We start from the raw sequence: 16893 nt of genomic DNA on the forward strand, positions 1-16893 counted from the left end.
AGATAAAACAAGTAGAGTAGAAAGTAAAGAAGATACTTAAAATCAGAAGTTGGGAAAAAAATCAGAAGTTGGTTCTATAGAAAAGTAAGCAAAATTATGAGCTTCAATTCACCTAAATAGGTGACAAATAAGAAAAAAATTTTATTGAAGTTATAAGAGGGGCCAAAACAGTAATTCAGCAGGGAGGGCATTTGCCTTGCAGCTGGCCACCCAGGGTTGATCCACTACTCCCTCTACAGTCCCCTGAGTCTTCCAGGAGTGATTCATAAGTGATTGATAAGAGACAGGAATAATTGGGTGTGGCCCAGAAGCCAAAAAAAAAAAGTGATGAAGTGAGTGCTTTACTACTGAATTTCCGAGATATGAAGGATTCGCAAGAGTCCTATGAACTATCTTTGGCCAATATGTTGAATGACTTGGCCGTGGGAGCAGAGATGGAAAACACCCTACATGGAGTGTTGTGAGAGATCTGTGAGTGAGATGATTTCATCCTAGTCAGGCAACCGTGGACAGAAGTGGCTTCCCTGTGAATCCACAGATACTGAAAGTATTGATTCCAACCCTTATTCTACCTGACTACCTAACTTATTTTGTGGCCTGCATTATTGCCATAGCAGAAACAAGAGTTGCTACCAAAAAAACAAAACTGGTGGTGCCAGAGTGATAGCACAGCGGTAAGGCATTTGCCTTGCATGCGGCCGACCTGGGACGGACCCGGGTTCAAGCTTCAGCATCCCATATGGTTCCCCAAGCCTGCCAGGAATGACTTCTGAGCACAGAGCCAGGAATAACCCCTAGCACCGCCAGGAATGCCCCTTCCCCCCCCCCCCCCCACAAAAACAAAAACAAAAACCCTGGAGATCTGTGCAAAATGAAAGAAAGCAAATAGTTCAGAAGAATGTTAAAATATTATTATGTGATCAACTGGGATTGATTAACTGCAACTTTAGTTTGATGTAAGAAGACTTCACTAGGAGGGAAAATTTAGACTCATTTCTGTTAATAAAGAAAAAGTGGCGAATTCCACACCCTTCTCAATAAGTAAACAGTGTAATAATAGAACAAGGAAACAGCCTCTGTAGCATGAAAAGCCACTTGTCAAGGATGCACAGAAAATGTCTTGTGGTGTCTCTGTAGTAGAAACAAGACACGGAGACCCACTTTCTGTGGTCTGTTCAGACCATGCTGTAGGTATTAGCAAGAGATTGTTGTTGAGCAAAAGAGGGGAGATACTTCCAGGTTTGAAGAGCACACTAAATTCTTGGTGTGCAAAGTCCTAAGGACACTGAGAAAAACATCTGCTAGATCTAATGGATGCTTGTTGCTAACACAGTTCACGGTCAACATTCATGATCATACAAATGAAATAATGTAAAGAGGAAATTGCAAGAACAAATCCCATTTCCAGTAGCCTCAAAAGAGAGTAAAATACTTAGGAATTAATTTACTCAAGGATTGGAAAACCTGGGACGATTGAGAACTAAAAATGTTGACGAAATTAAAGATGTGCTTGAATAAAAAATATCTCCCTTGTGCCTGAAAGGAGACATCGGTACAATGTCATTCTTTCCCCAGCAGTCTGCGGCTTCCATGCAGCAGTCCCTTTGAAACCCTAGTGAAGGGTGACAAAGCAGTCCTAATGAAATTTCTAGAGAGAGGGGTACTCATCCTAAATTTCATATAGACTCATAGGCAGAGTGGCCACAGTAATCTTCTAAAAGAAGGGCTAATCTAGAGTGCTCACTTGTGCTTTCAAAACTCACTCCAGAACTCCTGTAACCGGAAGTATCATGTAGATATAAATGTGTGCGAGGGACCTGAGCAATAGCACAGCAGGTAGGGTGTTTTCCTTGTACATGGCCGACCCCGGCTTCTATCCTCAGCATTTCAGACATCCCTGATCCTTCCAGGAGTTAACCCCTGAGCGCCTCTGGGTGTGGCCCCAAAACCCCAAAAAGTAAATGAATAAATGTATGTGAGGCAAGAACTCATTTTAGTTCAGGCACCTGGAGGCCCTTTCCAGAGACTTTTCCCCACTACAGTGCTACAAAGCTACAATACTTCACTGTTCAGACCCAGGGACTTGGACTTAAACCAAGTGTTGCTCAGGAGTGACATGAGCACTAGAGAGAATGTGGAGCCTGGGCCTTGCATAGGAAAGGGCCCTGGTTTCATCACAGACCTACATCCCACCACTCTGTCCTGCAGAGTTCTTGGAATTCTTTGTTCTTCCTGGGGAAAACTCTGGAAAACTAACTTTTGGGTTCATTGATCACATCTGCTGCTTTCTTTTCCCAAAAGATACTGCTTTTGTCTTTTACCCCTTCCTTGTTTCCTGATTTCTTACTTTGCTTATGTGGAATGCTGACTTTTTGGTCCTTTTTGTTCTATTTTGTTCACCCACCCATATTTCTGTACGTTTTCTACTAAGTAGGGATACATATTATAAAACTTGGTTTGTGTGACTGTATAAACAGACATTTCTATTTTAATTTCTTGTCTTAGAGTTCCTTTTTTCCCAAGTACACTGGATTTGATTTTGGGAAATTACTCTTGGGGTAGGTACTTTTGCTGTTTGACCACCCTCAGCAGTGGTCAGGTTATTCCTGGCTCTTCTCTGAAATCACTATTGATAGGCCTGGAGAACTATATGTGCGGTGCCAGTGATAGAAATCAGTCAGCTGAGTGCAAGGCCTGCACCTTAACGCCTGTATTCTCTCCCTGGCTGTGGAGTGTTTGTTGGTAGTATTTTCTTATTTGTCTTTTTTGTTTTGTTTGGGGGCCACTTACAGTGGTGCCCAGAGCTTAGTCTGGTTTTTTGCTCGGAGATTACTCCTGATGAAGCTCATCTGGCTGGGCTGATCAGTACTGGTTTGACCACATACAAGGCAAGCACCTTACCCACTGTGCTATTGCTCCAGTCCTTGTTGTATATTATCTTGCCTGCAAGAGTGAATATTAGTTTACTTCCTTTTTTTCTTCTAATATTATATATTAACATACTATATTGCCTTAATAATTTTCTTATAACCAATTTTATGTTCTTTTAGTGGTTGCTCTTGTTTTCAGTAATTCTAGGAATATGGGGCCAGAGAGATAGCACAGTGATAGGGCATTTGCCTTGAACACGGCTGACCTGGGACAGACCCGGGTTCGATTACCAGCATCCCATATGGTCCCCCAAGCCTTCCTGGAACCATTTCTGAGTGCAGAGCCAGGAATATCGCCTGTGCGCCCAAAAACAAAGGGGGGAAGGGATGATAGCAGTGCTAAGGCATTTGCCTTGCATGCAGCCAACACAGGACGGATCCCGGTTCAAATCCTGGCATCCCACATGTTCCCCCAAGCCTGCCAAGAGCGACTTCTGACTGCTGAGCACCGACAGGTGTGACTCAAAAACCAAAAAAAAAAAAAAAAAAAAAAAATTCTAGGAATAAGAGCTAATCATGTTCGGCCCTCCAGGCACACAGGGAAGAGTGTCTGGAACCAGTCTTACCCCCGCCCAACCTTTCCCTTAGACAGGAGCAGTGTTCTTGCCTGCAACGTGACCCCTGGGTGTCCTGGCTAGTGGTGTTCAGGGCTATTACTTTCTGGATCTCATACTGGGTCCCCACTGAACCCCCCTGAACACGAGCTATGGTAGGGGCTCCTGCCCACCCCCACTCCTCTCCACAGCCCATCCGACATACTGGGCTCTCATGTCTTAATTTTTGTCCCTGTGATGAGGAAGTTGTGTGAGGAGCTGCACAGGGGTCTGTGGCATTGGCGTTTCTGTCTGACGTGACGTTCCTTGGACACATCATTCTAGACTCACCCAGGAAAGGGGCCGGGCTGCCTCCTGCCGGGACTAAGGCTTTGTTTCTCGCGTGTCCTTGTCAGATGACGATGAAGACTAAGCAGCGGGTGCTAACAGAAGACTGGGAGCTTCTCAAGCAAAGGCGCTTCATCGAGGAGCAGGTGAGCCCTCAGCTTCCTAGCCAACCTCTGCAGTCCCCAACCCCACTTTTCTTCAGTTGTGCTGTGTGTCTGCACTGGCGCCCCAGTACCCAGCTCAGATCAATGGCAGAGGCATAAGTTTCAAGACCAGACTGGCTTCCCCCTGCCCTCCACAGCCTTGATAGGCTGGAGCTCACCCCGGCCTGGTTTGGAAACAGATGTATGTGCCTCTCTCCTGAACTGTATTTCTTAGCCCCTCACACCCCATCTCATTCCTATTCCTATAATCTGGGCCACATGTACTCTGGCCTGCTGGCTGCTCCCTCTGGCTTTCCCACTTGGGCCTGCCCTTCCCGCCACTGCTATAGTGGTCCAGAAACCCCTTCTTGAAGTTGTGTTGCCTGCCCTGATACCTTCTCAGGGACCCAGGCCCCTTCTAAGGATACCAGTCTCATTGGCACAGGATCTCTCTGTCCTGCTCATGTGCTCCCAGGAGTATCACAGAATTGAGAGGACAAACTGGCCCCCAGCCCTGCAGCCTCTATGGGCCCCTTCATCCTGGTCTCTTCTCTCCCTGGCATTCTTGTGTGGCTCCCTCAGAACTAGGGCTCCTGGGCAGTGTATATCTCTACATCTGTGTGCCTGGGCCTTCTGGGCATATAGGTGGGGAGATCAAAGGGACGTGGAGGTCCTGGCCTTTGTTATGCACAACCGGGTCTTCTCCCTACATTCCTACATACATCTGCTGGCCTACTTGGAAAAGTTGTGCAAAGGAAGAAAAAGAACTCTGGAACAGGCTGAAGAAATGGTTCAGTAGGCTGAGCACAGTCAGCCTGGGTTCTGTCAGGCATGTCTCCCAGGCAGAAACAGCACGGGATGAAGGCAGGTCTTGCAGAATTAACCTGCTGTGCACACATTGCCCCTAGTTGATTACCAAAAAGGCGGTGGCTGGGGAGAAGAGCTTCACGGACGCCATGCGGCACATGCTCTCATCTCGGCTGAACATGCCCGACTGCCCCAACTGCAACTACAGGCGGAGGTGAGCCCCGCACTGCCCCGTGCCCCTGCGGCCTGGTGCATGGTCGCCTCGGTAACTGACCTGTGTTCCCTGTCAGGTGTGCTTGTGATGACTGCAGCCTGTCCCACATCCTCACCTGTGGGATCATGGACCCACCGCCCACCGGTGACATCCACATCCATCAGCTCCCGCTTCAAGTGGACTCTGCTCCTGACTGTCTGTCGGAGCTACGCCCACCAAGCGTGTCCTCAGCAAGCTCAGGGTCAGGCTCCAGTTCCCCCATTACCATGCAGCAGCATCCCAGGCTCATCCTCACAGACAATGGCTCAGCGCCCACTTTGTAAGTTGGACTTTGCAATGAGTTGTGAAAACTTGAGAAATAAGATAGTCCTGTCTGTGGAATACAGAGAAGCTGTAGTGTGCCTTTTTCCCCTTAGTTTTTTCTTTTTTAAAGCCAGCAGCTTTTTATTTTCACTCCTATTTTATAGGCAGGCTGGAGCAGTACTGCGGAAAGGGTATTTGCCTCGTATGACGCCAACCAGGGCTTAATCCCTGGCGCCCCATAGAGTCCCCTGAGCACCACCAAGAGTCATCCTTGAGCACAGAGCCACAGAGCCAGATATAAATCCTTAGCCCCTGAAAAAAGTATTTCTTTCCTGTTTGATAGAGTAGACAGGGAAGCGGGAGGGCAGGGCCCCAGGAACGGGCAGTTGTCTGCCTCCCCAGCTGACAAGTGGTTGGCTGTCCAGCCCTGGGCAGTCCCGTGTCACTGCAGCTTCCCATCTCCCCTGTTTTTGGCTCTGGGACTTGTAACCTTTCTTACAAAATCTCTGTCCAAGCTCCCCCAGATTCTGCAAGAGATTGACCTCAATCCCATTCCACTCCATGGATAGATCCTTTCCTTAGATATTGCCGGGTGAGCCTGTGGAGGATGCAAGAGGGAAAGCGGTTCCCGCCCTGCTTCTCAAAGACACAGCCCTAAAGGGATGTATGTCGAGTGACCCGAGCTCTGGTGACACTTTACCAGCTCCCAAGTCTGCTGCTCAGAGCAGGTGTGGCCCCTATGCTACCTGGGGAAGCAGCCTTGGAAGACAGACTGAGCCCTGCACCACCATGTGGACACTGCCTGCATGGCAGCCTTATTCTGAGCCGGTGCCCCCAGCTTTCAGGATTCCTGGGCCCCTGGGGCTGGCAAATCTGCCCTCATCAGGGCGAGGAACAGGGTGTCGTGTCTTTGCGTCTGGAGGAGTGTCCTCACCTAGGATCTGTGGGGATGGTCCCTCAGGAAATGTGGGTACCCTCGCCAGGTGGAGCCATCTGGAGAGTGCCAGCAGCACCTGCAGCCACACATTGTCCTGGTGTCTCATTTTCCACGAACAGGAGACTCCTGAGTCTGGTGATTCTCCGTACTTTCCAATGCCCCAAAGCCCCTCGCTTATACATTTTCTTTCCAGAGTGCGCACTGTGTCTGACTGAGACTGGAGCACACAGACAGGGCATGTCCAGCAGGCCACAGGCATCTGTGCTGGTCAGGCCTCACACCCTTGGCTCTCGGAAATCTGCCGGTTCTCTGCCACTGTGCCCCCGGGGTGGGGGGGCAATGTGTGCCGTGGCCTGACACCCTTCACTGGAAACTGGCTTCCATCTGCCCATTTGCCCAATCTTGCTAAAGTTGATCCTCAGTTATTGTCATATCAGCCTATATTTTGATAGTTATAAAGAACAGATGCTAAAGAGCTCAGACTGGCCTCTCCCTTTCATGACAAGCAACTAATGTGATTTCTGGGCAATGGCAGAAAACAGCTGTATTGCACTGACTTGTCCCCATTTACACAGCATCTCCTCAGCCTTTAGTTCCTGATTTGGGATTCAGTACCTGTTCTTTAAGTGCTCCCAGGCTTTTCCTCTGGAGGTGGAGTCAGGCATTCGTCATGTGGTTGGTGCCCACAATGATATTCTTGCACATCAGAACTTGGCTGTGTTGAGGAGTGGCAGGAACTTGGTTGTGGTCCCCTGGGTGGGCACTCACTGCTCACCCTCTGCTCTCTCAGTTGTAGTGATGATGAAGATGTCGCACCACTGTCAGCGAAATTTGCTGACATTTATCCGTTGAGTAACTACAATGACGCCGAGGTGGTGGCCAACATGAATGGGAACCACAGCGAATTGAATGGTGGTGGGGAAAACCTGGCTCTGAAGGAGGAGGTATGGGCCCTGCTCCCCAATTGGAACAGAAAGTCAAGAATGGCAGCCTAGCACCCTTTGGTCTGTCTGGTAGTTGGATCCGTGACAAAAACGCTGTTTCTACAGTCCCCTCAGGTAAGCAGTACCAGCTGTAGTTCTTCTGAGGCTGGTGATGAAGAAGTGGATGGTGAGAATAGTGGGGAGCCACCAGGAGCCCCAAAGGAAGACATCGCTCTAGGGAACGGGGTCCCCAGGAAAGAGGAGAATCAGCTGGAGAGCCCTCCGCCAGCCTACCCAACTCAGCAGGTACCACCTTGTTCCTGTTTCGCTGTGTGCATTTCTAAAGCATAAGTGTTATTGGCTCTAGAATTTAGGGATTTTTTTTTTCTTGGTGCTTGGGACTTATTCCTGATTCTGTACTTAGTGATCACTCGTGGTGGGCTCGGAATCATATGGGATGCTAGGTCTTGTCTCAATTTGTATTCCACTTTTTTTGTTTATTTTTGAGCCACAGCGGCGCTCAAAGGTTCCTCCTGGCTTTGCGCTCAGAATCGATTCTGGCAGGCTCAGGGGACCAAATGGGATGCTGGGGATCAAACGCAGGTCGGTCCTGAGTTGGCTGCATGCAAGGCAAACACCCTGCCACTATGCTATCGTTCCGGTCCTGTATTTCACATTTTGTGGACAAAGTTTTGTGTACTTTAACATGTTTAAGAGCTACTCATTTCCTTTTCTTACCATGAAGTTTTAAGAGGTTAGTTTCGTGTGTGTGCGTGCATGCATGCGCGTGCGAGCGCTTTGGTAAGGTCTTGACTCTTACTTTGGAGAAGCAAGGCTGTTTAGAAAGATGTGAGGAGAGAAAAAGGAATAAGTACATGTTGGAGAGAGAATACAGGCGGTGAGCAAGAGACATGTTCAAGGGAGAACATGGGCTTGAAGAGCCTGTGGTAAATAAAGTCTTTAGCACTTGTTAGCTTACAAGATATTTTGTCATGTTCTATTGTGTATCTCTTCATTTATATGGGGTATTTATTTTTTATTTTTTATTTTTTTTTTAGTTTTTGGGCCACACCCGGCAGTGCTCAGGGGTTACTCCTGGCTGTGTGCTCAGAAATAGCTCCTGACAGGCACGGGGGACCATATGGGACAACGGGATTCAAACCAACCACCTTTGGTCCTGGATCAGCTGCTTGCAAGGCAAACACCACTGTGCTATCTCTCTGGGCCCATATATGGGGTATTTTTTTTTTTTATGGTTTTTGGTTTTTGGGCCACACCCAGTGATACTCAGGGGTTGATCCTGGCTATGTTCTCAGAAATTGCCCCTGGCTTGGGGGACCATATGGGACTTCGAGGGATTGAACCGAGGTCTCTCCTAGGCTAGTGCAGGCAAGGCAAGGCCTTAACCCTTGTGCCACCACACCGGCCCCAAAGCAGGGTTTTTTAAAACTCATTTTCAGTTTTTTGTCTTTTTTTTTTTTTCTTATCTGGATGCTGACTTTGATCTTCTCCAAGAAAACTTCTCCTGACACAAAAGGCTGGAAGCAAAGTACTGAGAGTCGAGCATTTGCCTTGCGTGGTAGCCAACTTGAGTTCGGTCCCCAGCACCCTATATAGACTCCTGAGCCTGCCATGAATGATCCCCAAGTGCAGAACTGGGAGTAATTTCTGGAGTACCACTAAATGTGGTCCAAAACTAGAAAACAAGCAAACAAAACACCATCAATTGCTTGAATTTTAATAAAAATTGCTCTGAGAGGACGGAGCAGCGATGGCACTAGAGTTAAGGCATCTGCCTTGCAAGCGCTAGCTAGCCTAGGACAGACCGCAGTTCAGTCTCCCAGCATTCCCATATGGTCTCCCAAGCCAGGAATGATTTTCTGAGCACATAGTCAGGAGTAACTCCTGAGTGGTCAACGGGTGTGGCCCAAAAACACACATAAAATGTGAATATTGGATAGAATTCACCGAACGAAGTCCTCTTAACCCACCACTTTTATTTGTGAGGTGATATCGCTCCTTTGGGTTGGAGGTGGGAAAATCTTCAAGGCTGTATACATGCTGTATCTTTTCAATTTATTTAATCGTCTTTAATTTCAGCAATTATTTCCATGCCTCTGGGGCCCTGCGCTTACTTTTTTGGGGGTGGCCACTCCCAGCAGCATTCAGGGATTCCTCCTGGTTCTGTGCTGAGAAATCGCTCCTGGCAGGCTCAGGGGACCATATGGGATGCCGGGGATCAAACTCGGATCTATCCCAGGTGGGCAGCATGCAAGGAAATGCCCTTCTCGCTGTGCTATCACTCCAGTCCCCTGTGCTTACTTTTAAAAATCAGTCTTAGTGCCGGAGAGCTTTGCCTTGCATGCGGCCAACCCAGGACAGACGGGGGTTCAATTCCTAGTTTCCCATATGGTCCCCTGAGTGTGCCAGGAGCTCAGATCTGAGCTCAGATCCAGGAGTAACCTCTGAGTGCCGCTGGATGTGACCCCCAAAACCAAAGAAAAAAATCATTCTTAAATGTTTCTCGAATCAGGGGCCGGAGCGGTGGTACAAGCAGTAGCATGCAGCAGCCTAGGATGGACTGCGGCTCAATCCCCCAGCATCCCATATAGTCCCCCAAACCAGGAGTCACCCCTGAGCATCACCGGGTGTGGCCCAAAAACCAAAAAAAAAAAGTTTCTCAATTCTGCAGTAAATGATAGCTTCTAGTTTTCTTTTTTTTTTGTTTTGTTTTGTTGTTTTTTGGGCCACACCCGGCAGTGCTCAGGGGTTCCTCCTGGCTGTCTGCTCAGAAATAGCTCCTGGGGGCCGGGAAGGTGGCGCTAGAGGTAAGGTGTCTGCCTTACAAGCGTTAGCGTAGGACGGACCGCGGTTCGGTCCCCCGGCGTCCCACATGGTCTCCCCAAGCCAGGGGCGATTTCTGAGCTCATAGCCAGGAGTAACCCCTGAGAGTCAAACGGGTGTGGCCCAAAAACCAAAAAAAAAAAAAAAGAAATAGCTCCTGGCAGGCACGGGGGACCATATGGGACACCGGGATTCAAACCAACCACCTTTGGTCTTGGATCGGCTGCTTGCAAGGCAAACACCACTGTGCTATCTCTCCGGGCCCAGCATCCTTTCTCTGCTCGCCTTCTCAGAGTCTCCTGTCCATGCTCAGGCTGGCAACAGGATGTGAGCAGCAAGTGTGAGTGGCCTTGAACTGTATCTGGGGATCCTTGTATACCTCTTGCCCTCGTGTGTGGCTTGGAGCCAGTCAGCAAAAACCTTGCTTCCCTCAGTTGGCCCCTTCCCGTGCCACTACCTAACCCAGCTCTCTCTTGCCTTGCCTTGCAGGCTGAACAGGCTGCCAACACGTGTGAGTGTCATGTCTGTAAGCAGGAAGCTTCGGGGCTGACCGCGGTGGCGATGACAGCTGCTGCCCTCCCCCCCTGGACATCAGTTCCTGAGCCCTGAGAAACCCACACACCCTGCTCTGCACCTCTACCCCCACATCCATGGACATGTACCCTTGCACGCCGTGCCACACCTACCGCGCCCCCTCCTCCACCCTACTCTGTATGCAGCGCCCCCCTTCACACACAGTAAGGTAAGCTGGCGGCCACCTCCTCTTCAGGACCTGCAGGTCCACTAAGCCGATGCCGTGGGAGCACTTCTGTGTGTCCTCTCATCTCCCTTGTGCTCATGAACTTCTGGGTGAACTGGAATGAATAGAGTGTGAGTCCTCCTGGCCTCCCCCTAGCTGTGAGGGAGAGCCTGGCACCTGGAGCAGATTCTTGGCCCAGAAAGCCTCTACTTCAGTTGGGAAACAATCCATCTTCACCTCTACTCAGAGCAAGTCTTCAGTATCCTGGAATCTGTGCCCAGTTAGGTCTATTGTCATTTTTATTGCTATTTGCCTCTCCCACTTTGAACTAACCTTGACTGAGGGGCCGGAGAGATAGCATGGAGGTAAGGCATTTGCCTTGCATGCAGAAGGACCATGGTTCAAATCCCGGCATCCCATATGGTCCCCCGAGCCTGCCAAGAGCGATTTCTGAGCGTAGAGCCAGGAGGAACCCCTGAGTGCTGCCGGGTATTACCCAAAAACCAAAAAAAAAAAAAAAAAAGATTTGACTGAACTAACCTTGATTGGCACATCAGCTCTGCTTGCTATTGGTATTACTGTTCCAGTTCAAAGGTAGACCTTGTTGATAGGATTTTTCCCCTAGATCAGTGTTTCTCAAATAGTGAGGCACGGCCCCCAGGGGGGGGTACAAGGCTATGTAAAGAGGGCCACTTTTGACCTCAGCAAACACTGTCATAGCAAGCTAAGCCCCGTGTTTATGTCTCCGTGTCTCTGGAGCTGAGAGTTGCTATGTCCTGCTTCAAACCCCACTTTGAAAAGCTATGCATTGCAAAACGTGCTCATTGTAGCCATTAATCCAGACATCACCTCTGATTAAAAAATTAGCTTGAGGGCCTGGAGAGATAGCACAGTGGTGTTTGCCTTGCAAGCAGCCAAATCCAGGACCAAAGGTGGTTGGTTTGAATCCCGGTGTCCATATGGTCCCCCCGTGCCTGCCAGGAGCTACTTCTGAGCAGACAGCCAGGAGTAACCCCTGAGTACCACCCGGTGTGACCCAAAAAGCAAAAACCAAAAAAAAAATTAGCTTGGGGCCGGTGGTGGCGCTAAAGGTAAGGTGCCTGCCTTACCTGCGCTAGCCTAGGACGGACCGCGGTTCAATCCCCCGGCATCCCATATGGTCCCCCAAGCCAGGAGCGACTTCTGAGCGCATAGCCAGGAGTAACCCCTGAGCGTTACCGGGTGTGGCCCAAAAACAAAAACAAAAACAAAAAAAAATTAGCTTGAATTATTTTACATATTTTTGTTTTACAGGTTAAAGTTTTTTTTTGGTTTTTTTGTTTTTTGGTTTTTGGTTTTTGGGCCACACCTGGTAACGCTCAGGGGTTACTCCTGGCTATGCGCTCAGAAGTTGCTCCTGGCTTGGGGGACCATATGGGACACCGGAGGATCAAACCGAGGTCCGTCCAAGGCTAGCGCAGGCAAGGCAGGCACCTTACCTTTAGCGCCACCGCCTGGCCCCTAAAGTTTTTTTTTAATAAAGATACTACTTACTTACAGTTGCGCAGGGGGCGCGAAAATGTTTTTTTTTCTTCCTAGGGAGCATGACAGAAAATAATTAAGAAGCACTGCCCTAGATGAAGATACATTTGGTCATCTAAAACATTGACTATTCCTGGAAGAGAAAAACTGGGGACATGGTAGTAGTGAGCAGGGGTACCTTGCTCTGAAGTAGGGAGTAGATACACATAAGTGGAGTGCATTGTTGGTTTTCAGGGATGAGGAACAACTGGGCAGTTCATGAGTTTTAGTCTAGGATCGAATCTCTTTCTCATGATAAATTCTGATCTATCTTTGGTTGTTGCCCAGATTCATGCTTAAATCTGACTCAATTGGAAATGTCATTAATGGGCTGGAGAGATATCATGGAGGTAGCATGTTTGCCTTGCGTGCAGATGGACAGTGGTTCAAATCCTGGCATCGCATATGGTCCCCCAACGTGCCAGGAGCGATTTCTGAGCGTAGAGCCAGGAGTACCCCGAGCGCTGCCGGGTGTGACCCCCCAAAAATGTCATTAATGCCTTTACTATTCAAAGGATTGGAAACCGTGTTTTGAGGCACATATTCAAGACCAGGCTGTTGGCCTGATCCAGCTGCCTGAGTTCCCGACCCTGTATTCTTGTGGCCCTAGGGTACTCTGATTTCCACAAGCAGAGTTCTCTTTCTCTCTCTTCCTTCTCCATGGGCACCACATTGACAGACAGGGTTGGCTGTTCTCTTGCTGGCTCCTAAGAATCTTCAAGTCCAGTAACATTGGTTACTCCCAAAAGCTGTGCTGACTCTGTCATAGAGCTAATTCTTTCCTCTTTCTTTGGTGTTGGGACATTTGAGATCACCTCACAGAAGGATAAACGAGGCTGGGAAGAAGGCACAGAGCCAGGGATCCCACCTCATTTTGAACCCTGGTGCTCTGTGATCTTCTGAGCATAGTCGTGAAGGTCCCTGAGGACCGCCAGGTAGGTGGCCCTGGCACTGCTCAGATCACCAGCATTGAACCACCAACCTGGTTGTCCTGGTGTCACCAGATAGTCATGCAGTGGCTTCTGAATGTGGCTTGGAGACGTGTCCCCACCCAGACTCAGAACCAGACCCGGAAGGGCACATGGAACTTTACCTGCATCTCACATCTGCCTGAGTGTTGATCATGGAAAGGCATGAGCAATAGGGAAAGAGGTACATCCAGATGACTAGCTGTCAATGTTGGATTCTCTCCTCTTTGCTTTTAATGCCAGATCCGTTCATTGGTTCATTTAGTTTTTTTGGGGGAGGGGGCCACACCCATCACTGCTCAGGAGTTACTCTTGGCTCTGCTACTGGTGGGCTCGGGGGACCATAAGGGATTCCAGGGATCTAACCCAGGTCAGCCACATGCAAGACAAATGCCCTCCCTACTGTGCTATTGTTCCAACCCTTGTTTAGTATTATGGAGCACATGCCTGTTTTTTGGTCCCCAGTGCCTCACAGTCCCCTGCAGACTTCCAGGAGCACTGTGTCAAGAGCAGCTCCTGTGTGATGTGGCAGTCACTCTATATATCCATCATATGTTGTGGCAGAAGAGAAGGCTTTGCTTGCAGTGGTTCCACAGTCACCCCCAGCACCAGTGCTTCCCTGGGCACCACAGTCAGTAACCCCTGAGCACCGAGCATGGAGCATTCCAAATTAAGTCAAAATCATTGACAGGGTGCCACTTTTAATTTGGAAACATCCTCTGTATTATTTATAAATACCTGGTATTGGGGTCGGAGAGATAGCGTGGAGGTAAGGCATTTGTCTTTCATGCTGAAGGATGGTGGTTCGAATCCCGACATTCCATATGGTCCCCTGTGCCTGCCAGGGGTGATTTCTGAGCATTTCTGAGAGTAACCCCTGAGCGCTGCCGGGTGTGACCCAAAAATGAATAAATGAATGAATGAATGAATAAACAAACAAACAAACAAATAAATAAATAAATACCTGGTATTAAAGTATTTGCTTCTCCAAACAAGCTCACCTTCCCTCTTACCTGGTCTTGCAGAGTAGTTGAACTTAGTAGATTTCTTCACTGCATCATGTGGTAAATTATGTATGAAGCTTGTATTTTTTTTAATCCCAACCACCCCCCCTTTTCTTTCTTTTTTTTTTTTTTTTTTTTTTTGGTTTTTGGACCACACCCGGTAACGCTCAGGGGTTACTCCTGGCTATGTGCTCTAGAAGTTGCTCCTGGCTTGGGGACCATATGGGACACCTGGGGATCAAACCGGCGGTCCGTCCAGGCTAGCGCAGGCAAGGCAGCACCTTACCCTTTAGCGCCACCGCCCGGCCCCCACCCCCCTTTTTTGGTATGAAATCTTGTACAAACCCATTCAGTCTTGGTTGGAGGTTTTTTCTCTTGATTTTTTTTTTTTTTGGTTTTTGGGCCACACCCGTTTGACGCTCAGGATTACTCCTGGCTATGCGCTCAGAAATTGCCTCTGGCCTTGGGGGACACATATGGGATGCCGGGGATTGACCACTGTCCGTCCTATGCTAGCACTTGCAAGTCAGACACCTTTACCTCCAGCACCACCTTCCCGGCCCCGATTTTTGGTTTTTGGACCACACTTGGCAATACTTAAAGTCTCTCCTGACTCTGCACTCAGGGATCACTACTACCAGTGCTCGAGGGACCAGATGTTGTGCCAAAGGTTGAATTATGGCTCTCTACTTGCAGGTTAAGCACCATGCCTGCTATCTCATGGTTCAGACCCAATGATCTGATTGAGAACGCTGCTGGGGAAAGTTCTCTGAGCCTCTCAGATCATCAGGTGCTAGATAACAGTCATTGGGAGCCCTGAGGCAGTATAGGGACCCAATAAATATTGTTCAAGGTCCACCAGCTCAGGAGTATGTGATTCCCAGCACCTAGTAGACAGAGCTGTGTGTGCAAATGCATTGCCTCTGGTCCCAAGTGCTGTGGACGTGCTGTGTCCCTAAGCAAGACCTTAGTGGGGTCCGTAAATCCTCACTGGGAGAAGCGGGTACACGAAGCAGACGAATATGAAATATGAAATAATGATACCACACGCAGTATGTGTGGGGTCAACACATCTCTGGCAAGAGTGCAACAAATAAAATCTTCAGGCAAGGGAGTATATAAAGGGAGAAAGAGGCAGTCATAACATGAAAGGAATGCAATGTACATTGTTTGATTTTAGAACAAATACACATAGCTTTAGGTGGTTTATAACCTTTAGTAATAGAATAGGTTTTAGTTAGGAGTTAGAGGATAAAAAGGAAGAGTAAATTCTTACATATCAAAGAAGTTCCTGGCCCTAGGTGTCATTAGTGATGTAAATTAAGGGATGGCAGGAATCCTGGTTTACTCCTGATAACAAATATTCTTAACCTGAGGGAAATAGTATTCTAGCTAGGGGCTAAGACCCACTTCCTATGATCTGGTACTAGAAAGAGAATAGCACTAAAGAAAGGGATACAATAATTATACCTAGTGAAATAATCTAATTCTACACTGACCAAACCTGTTTGTAAGCAGGTATTCAAAGTGACAGGGAGAGTCCCTGAGACAAATCATTTGCTGTTGTGCTCAAGGGCAGGGAGAGAAGACCATTGTCTTGAAGATGCTATGTTTTGACTTGGCCTTAGGAAGTGAGAAGGCTGACAGAAAGAGAGAGCTGGCTGGACTTTGAGTTGCAAATATACTGTGCCACCGCTCTGGCCCCGGAAATGATTATTTTAACATTCATCTTGAATTTTTATCTTGAATATTTTTAAGGTGAAACCTATTTACCCACAAAACATCCAAAGTAGGAGCATTAGAGTAATAGGAAAGTAGGAAACATGTTTTCCTTGTTAAGGCTGACCCTAGCATCCCATATGGACCCCTTTATGCAGAGCCAGAAGCTACCCAAGCACAGCTGGTGTGGGCTATAAACAAACAAACAAGACAGAAATTTAAAAATGAAAAACCTGGGCCCGGAGAGATAGCACAGATAGCACAGCGCTGTTTGCCTTGCAAGCAGCCAATCCAGGACCAAAGGTGGTTGGTTCGAATCCCGGTGTCCCATATGGTCCCCCGTGCCTGTCAGGAGCTATTTCTGAGCAGACAGCCAGGAGTAACTCCTGAACACCGCTGGGTGTGGCCCAAAAACCAAAAAAAAAAGAAAAGAAAAACCTGGGGGTCCAGAGCGATAGCATAGAGGTAGGGCGTTTACCTTGCAGGCAGAAGGATGGTGGTTTGAATCCCGGCATCCCATATGGTCCCTCGAGCCTGCTAGGAGTGATTTCTGAGTGTAGAGCCAGGAGTAAGCCCTGAGCGTTGTCTGGTGTGACCCAAAAACAAAAGAAAAAAAAGAAAAATCTAGGGCCAGAGCAATGGTACAATGGTAGGGTGTTTGCCTTGCACGCAGCTGACCAAAATGGACCGCAGTTGGATCCCCCAGCATCCCATATGATCCCCCAAGCCAGCCCCCGAAACACACTAATTTAATTGAATGAACAGCTAACAACTAGAACTTATTAAAATTTCTACCGTTGTATTAACAACTTCATTGGAGATACAATACTTTTCATAAACTTTATTGTTGCTGTACTTTTTCGTTTCCTTTTTAACATTTTTTTCCTTTTTTTTTTTTTTTCCATTTTTTTTCCCCCCTCA

The 16893-nt window shown here is 48.2% G+C and overlaps 1 protein-coding gene across 1 annotated transcript in view; it reads left to right on the forward strand.

The window, feature by feature from the left end:
- FAM193A (family with sequence similarity 193 member A) overlaps positions 1–16893 on the forward strand; it is a 50950-nt gene that overhangs the window by 11483 nt on the left and 22574 nt on the right. The window contains 7 exon segments of the mRNA XM_049789699.1: positions 3880–3957; positions 4863–4975; positions 5052–5294; positions 7006–7159; positions 7265–7444; positions 10472–10561; positions 10563–10724. Of these exon segments, the coding sequence (XP_049645656.1) occupies positions 3880–3957; positions 4863–4975; positions 5052–5294; positions 7006–7159; positions 7265–7444; positions 10472–10561; positions 10563–10724 (1020 nt within the window).

This window comes from Suncus etruscus, chromosome 16 (genome assembly GCF_024139225.1).
Source record: "Suncus etruscus isolate mSunEtr1 chromosome 16, mSunEtr1.pri.cur, whole genome shotgun sequence".
In the NCBI taxonomy this organism is placed as follows: Eukaryota; Metazoa; Chordata; class Mammalia; order Eulipotyphla; family Soricidae; genus Suncus; species Suncus etruscus.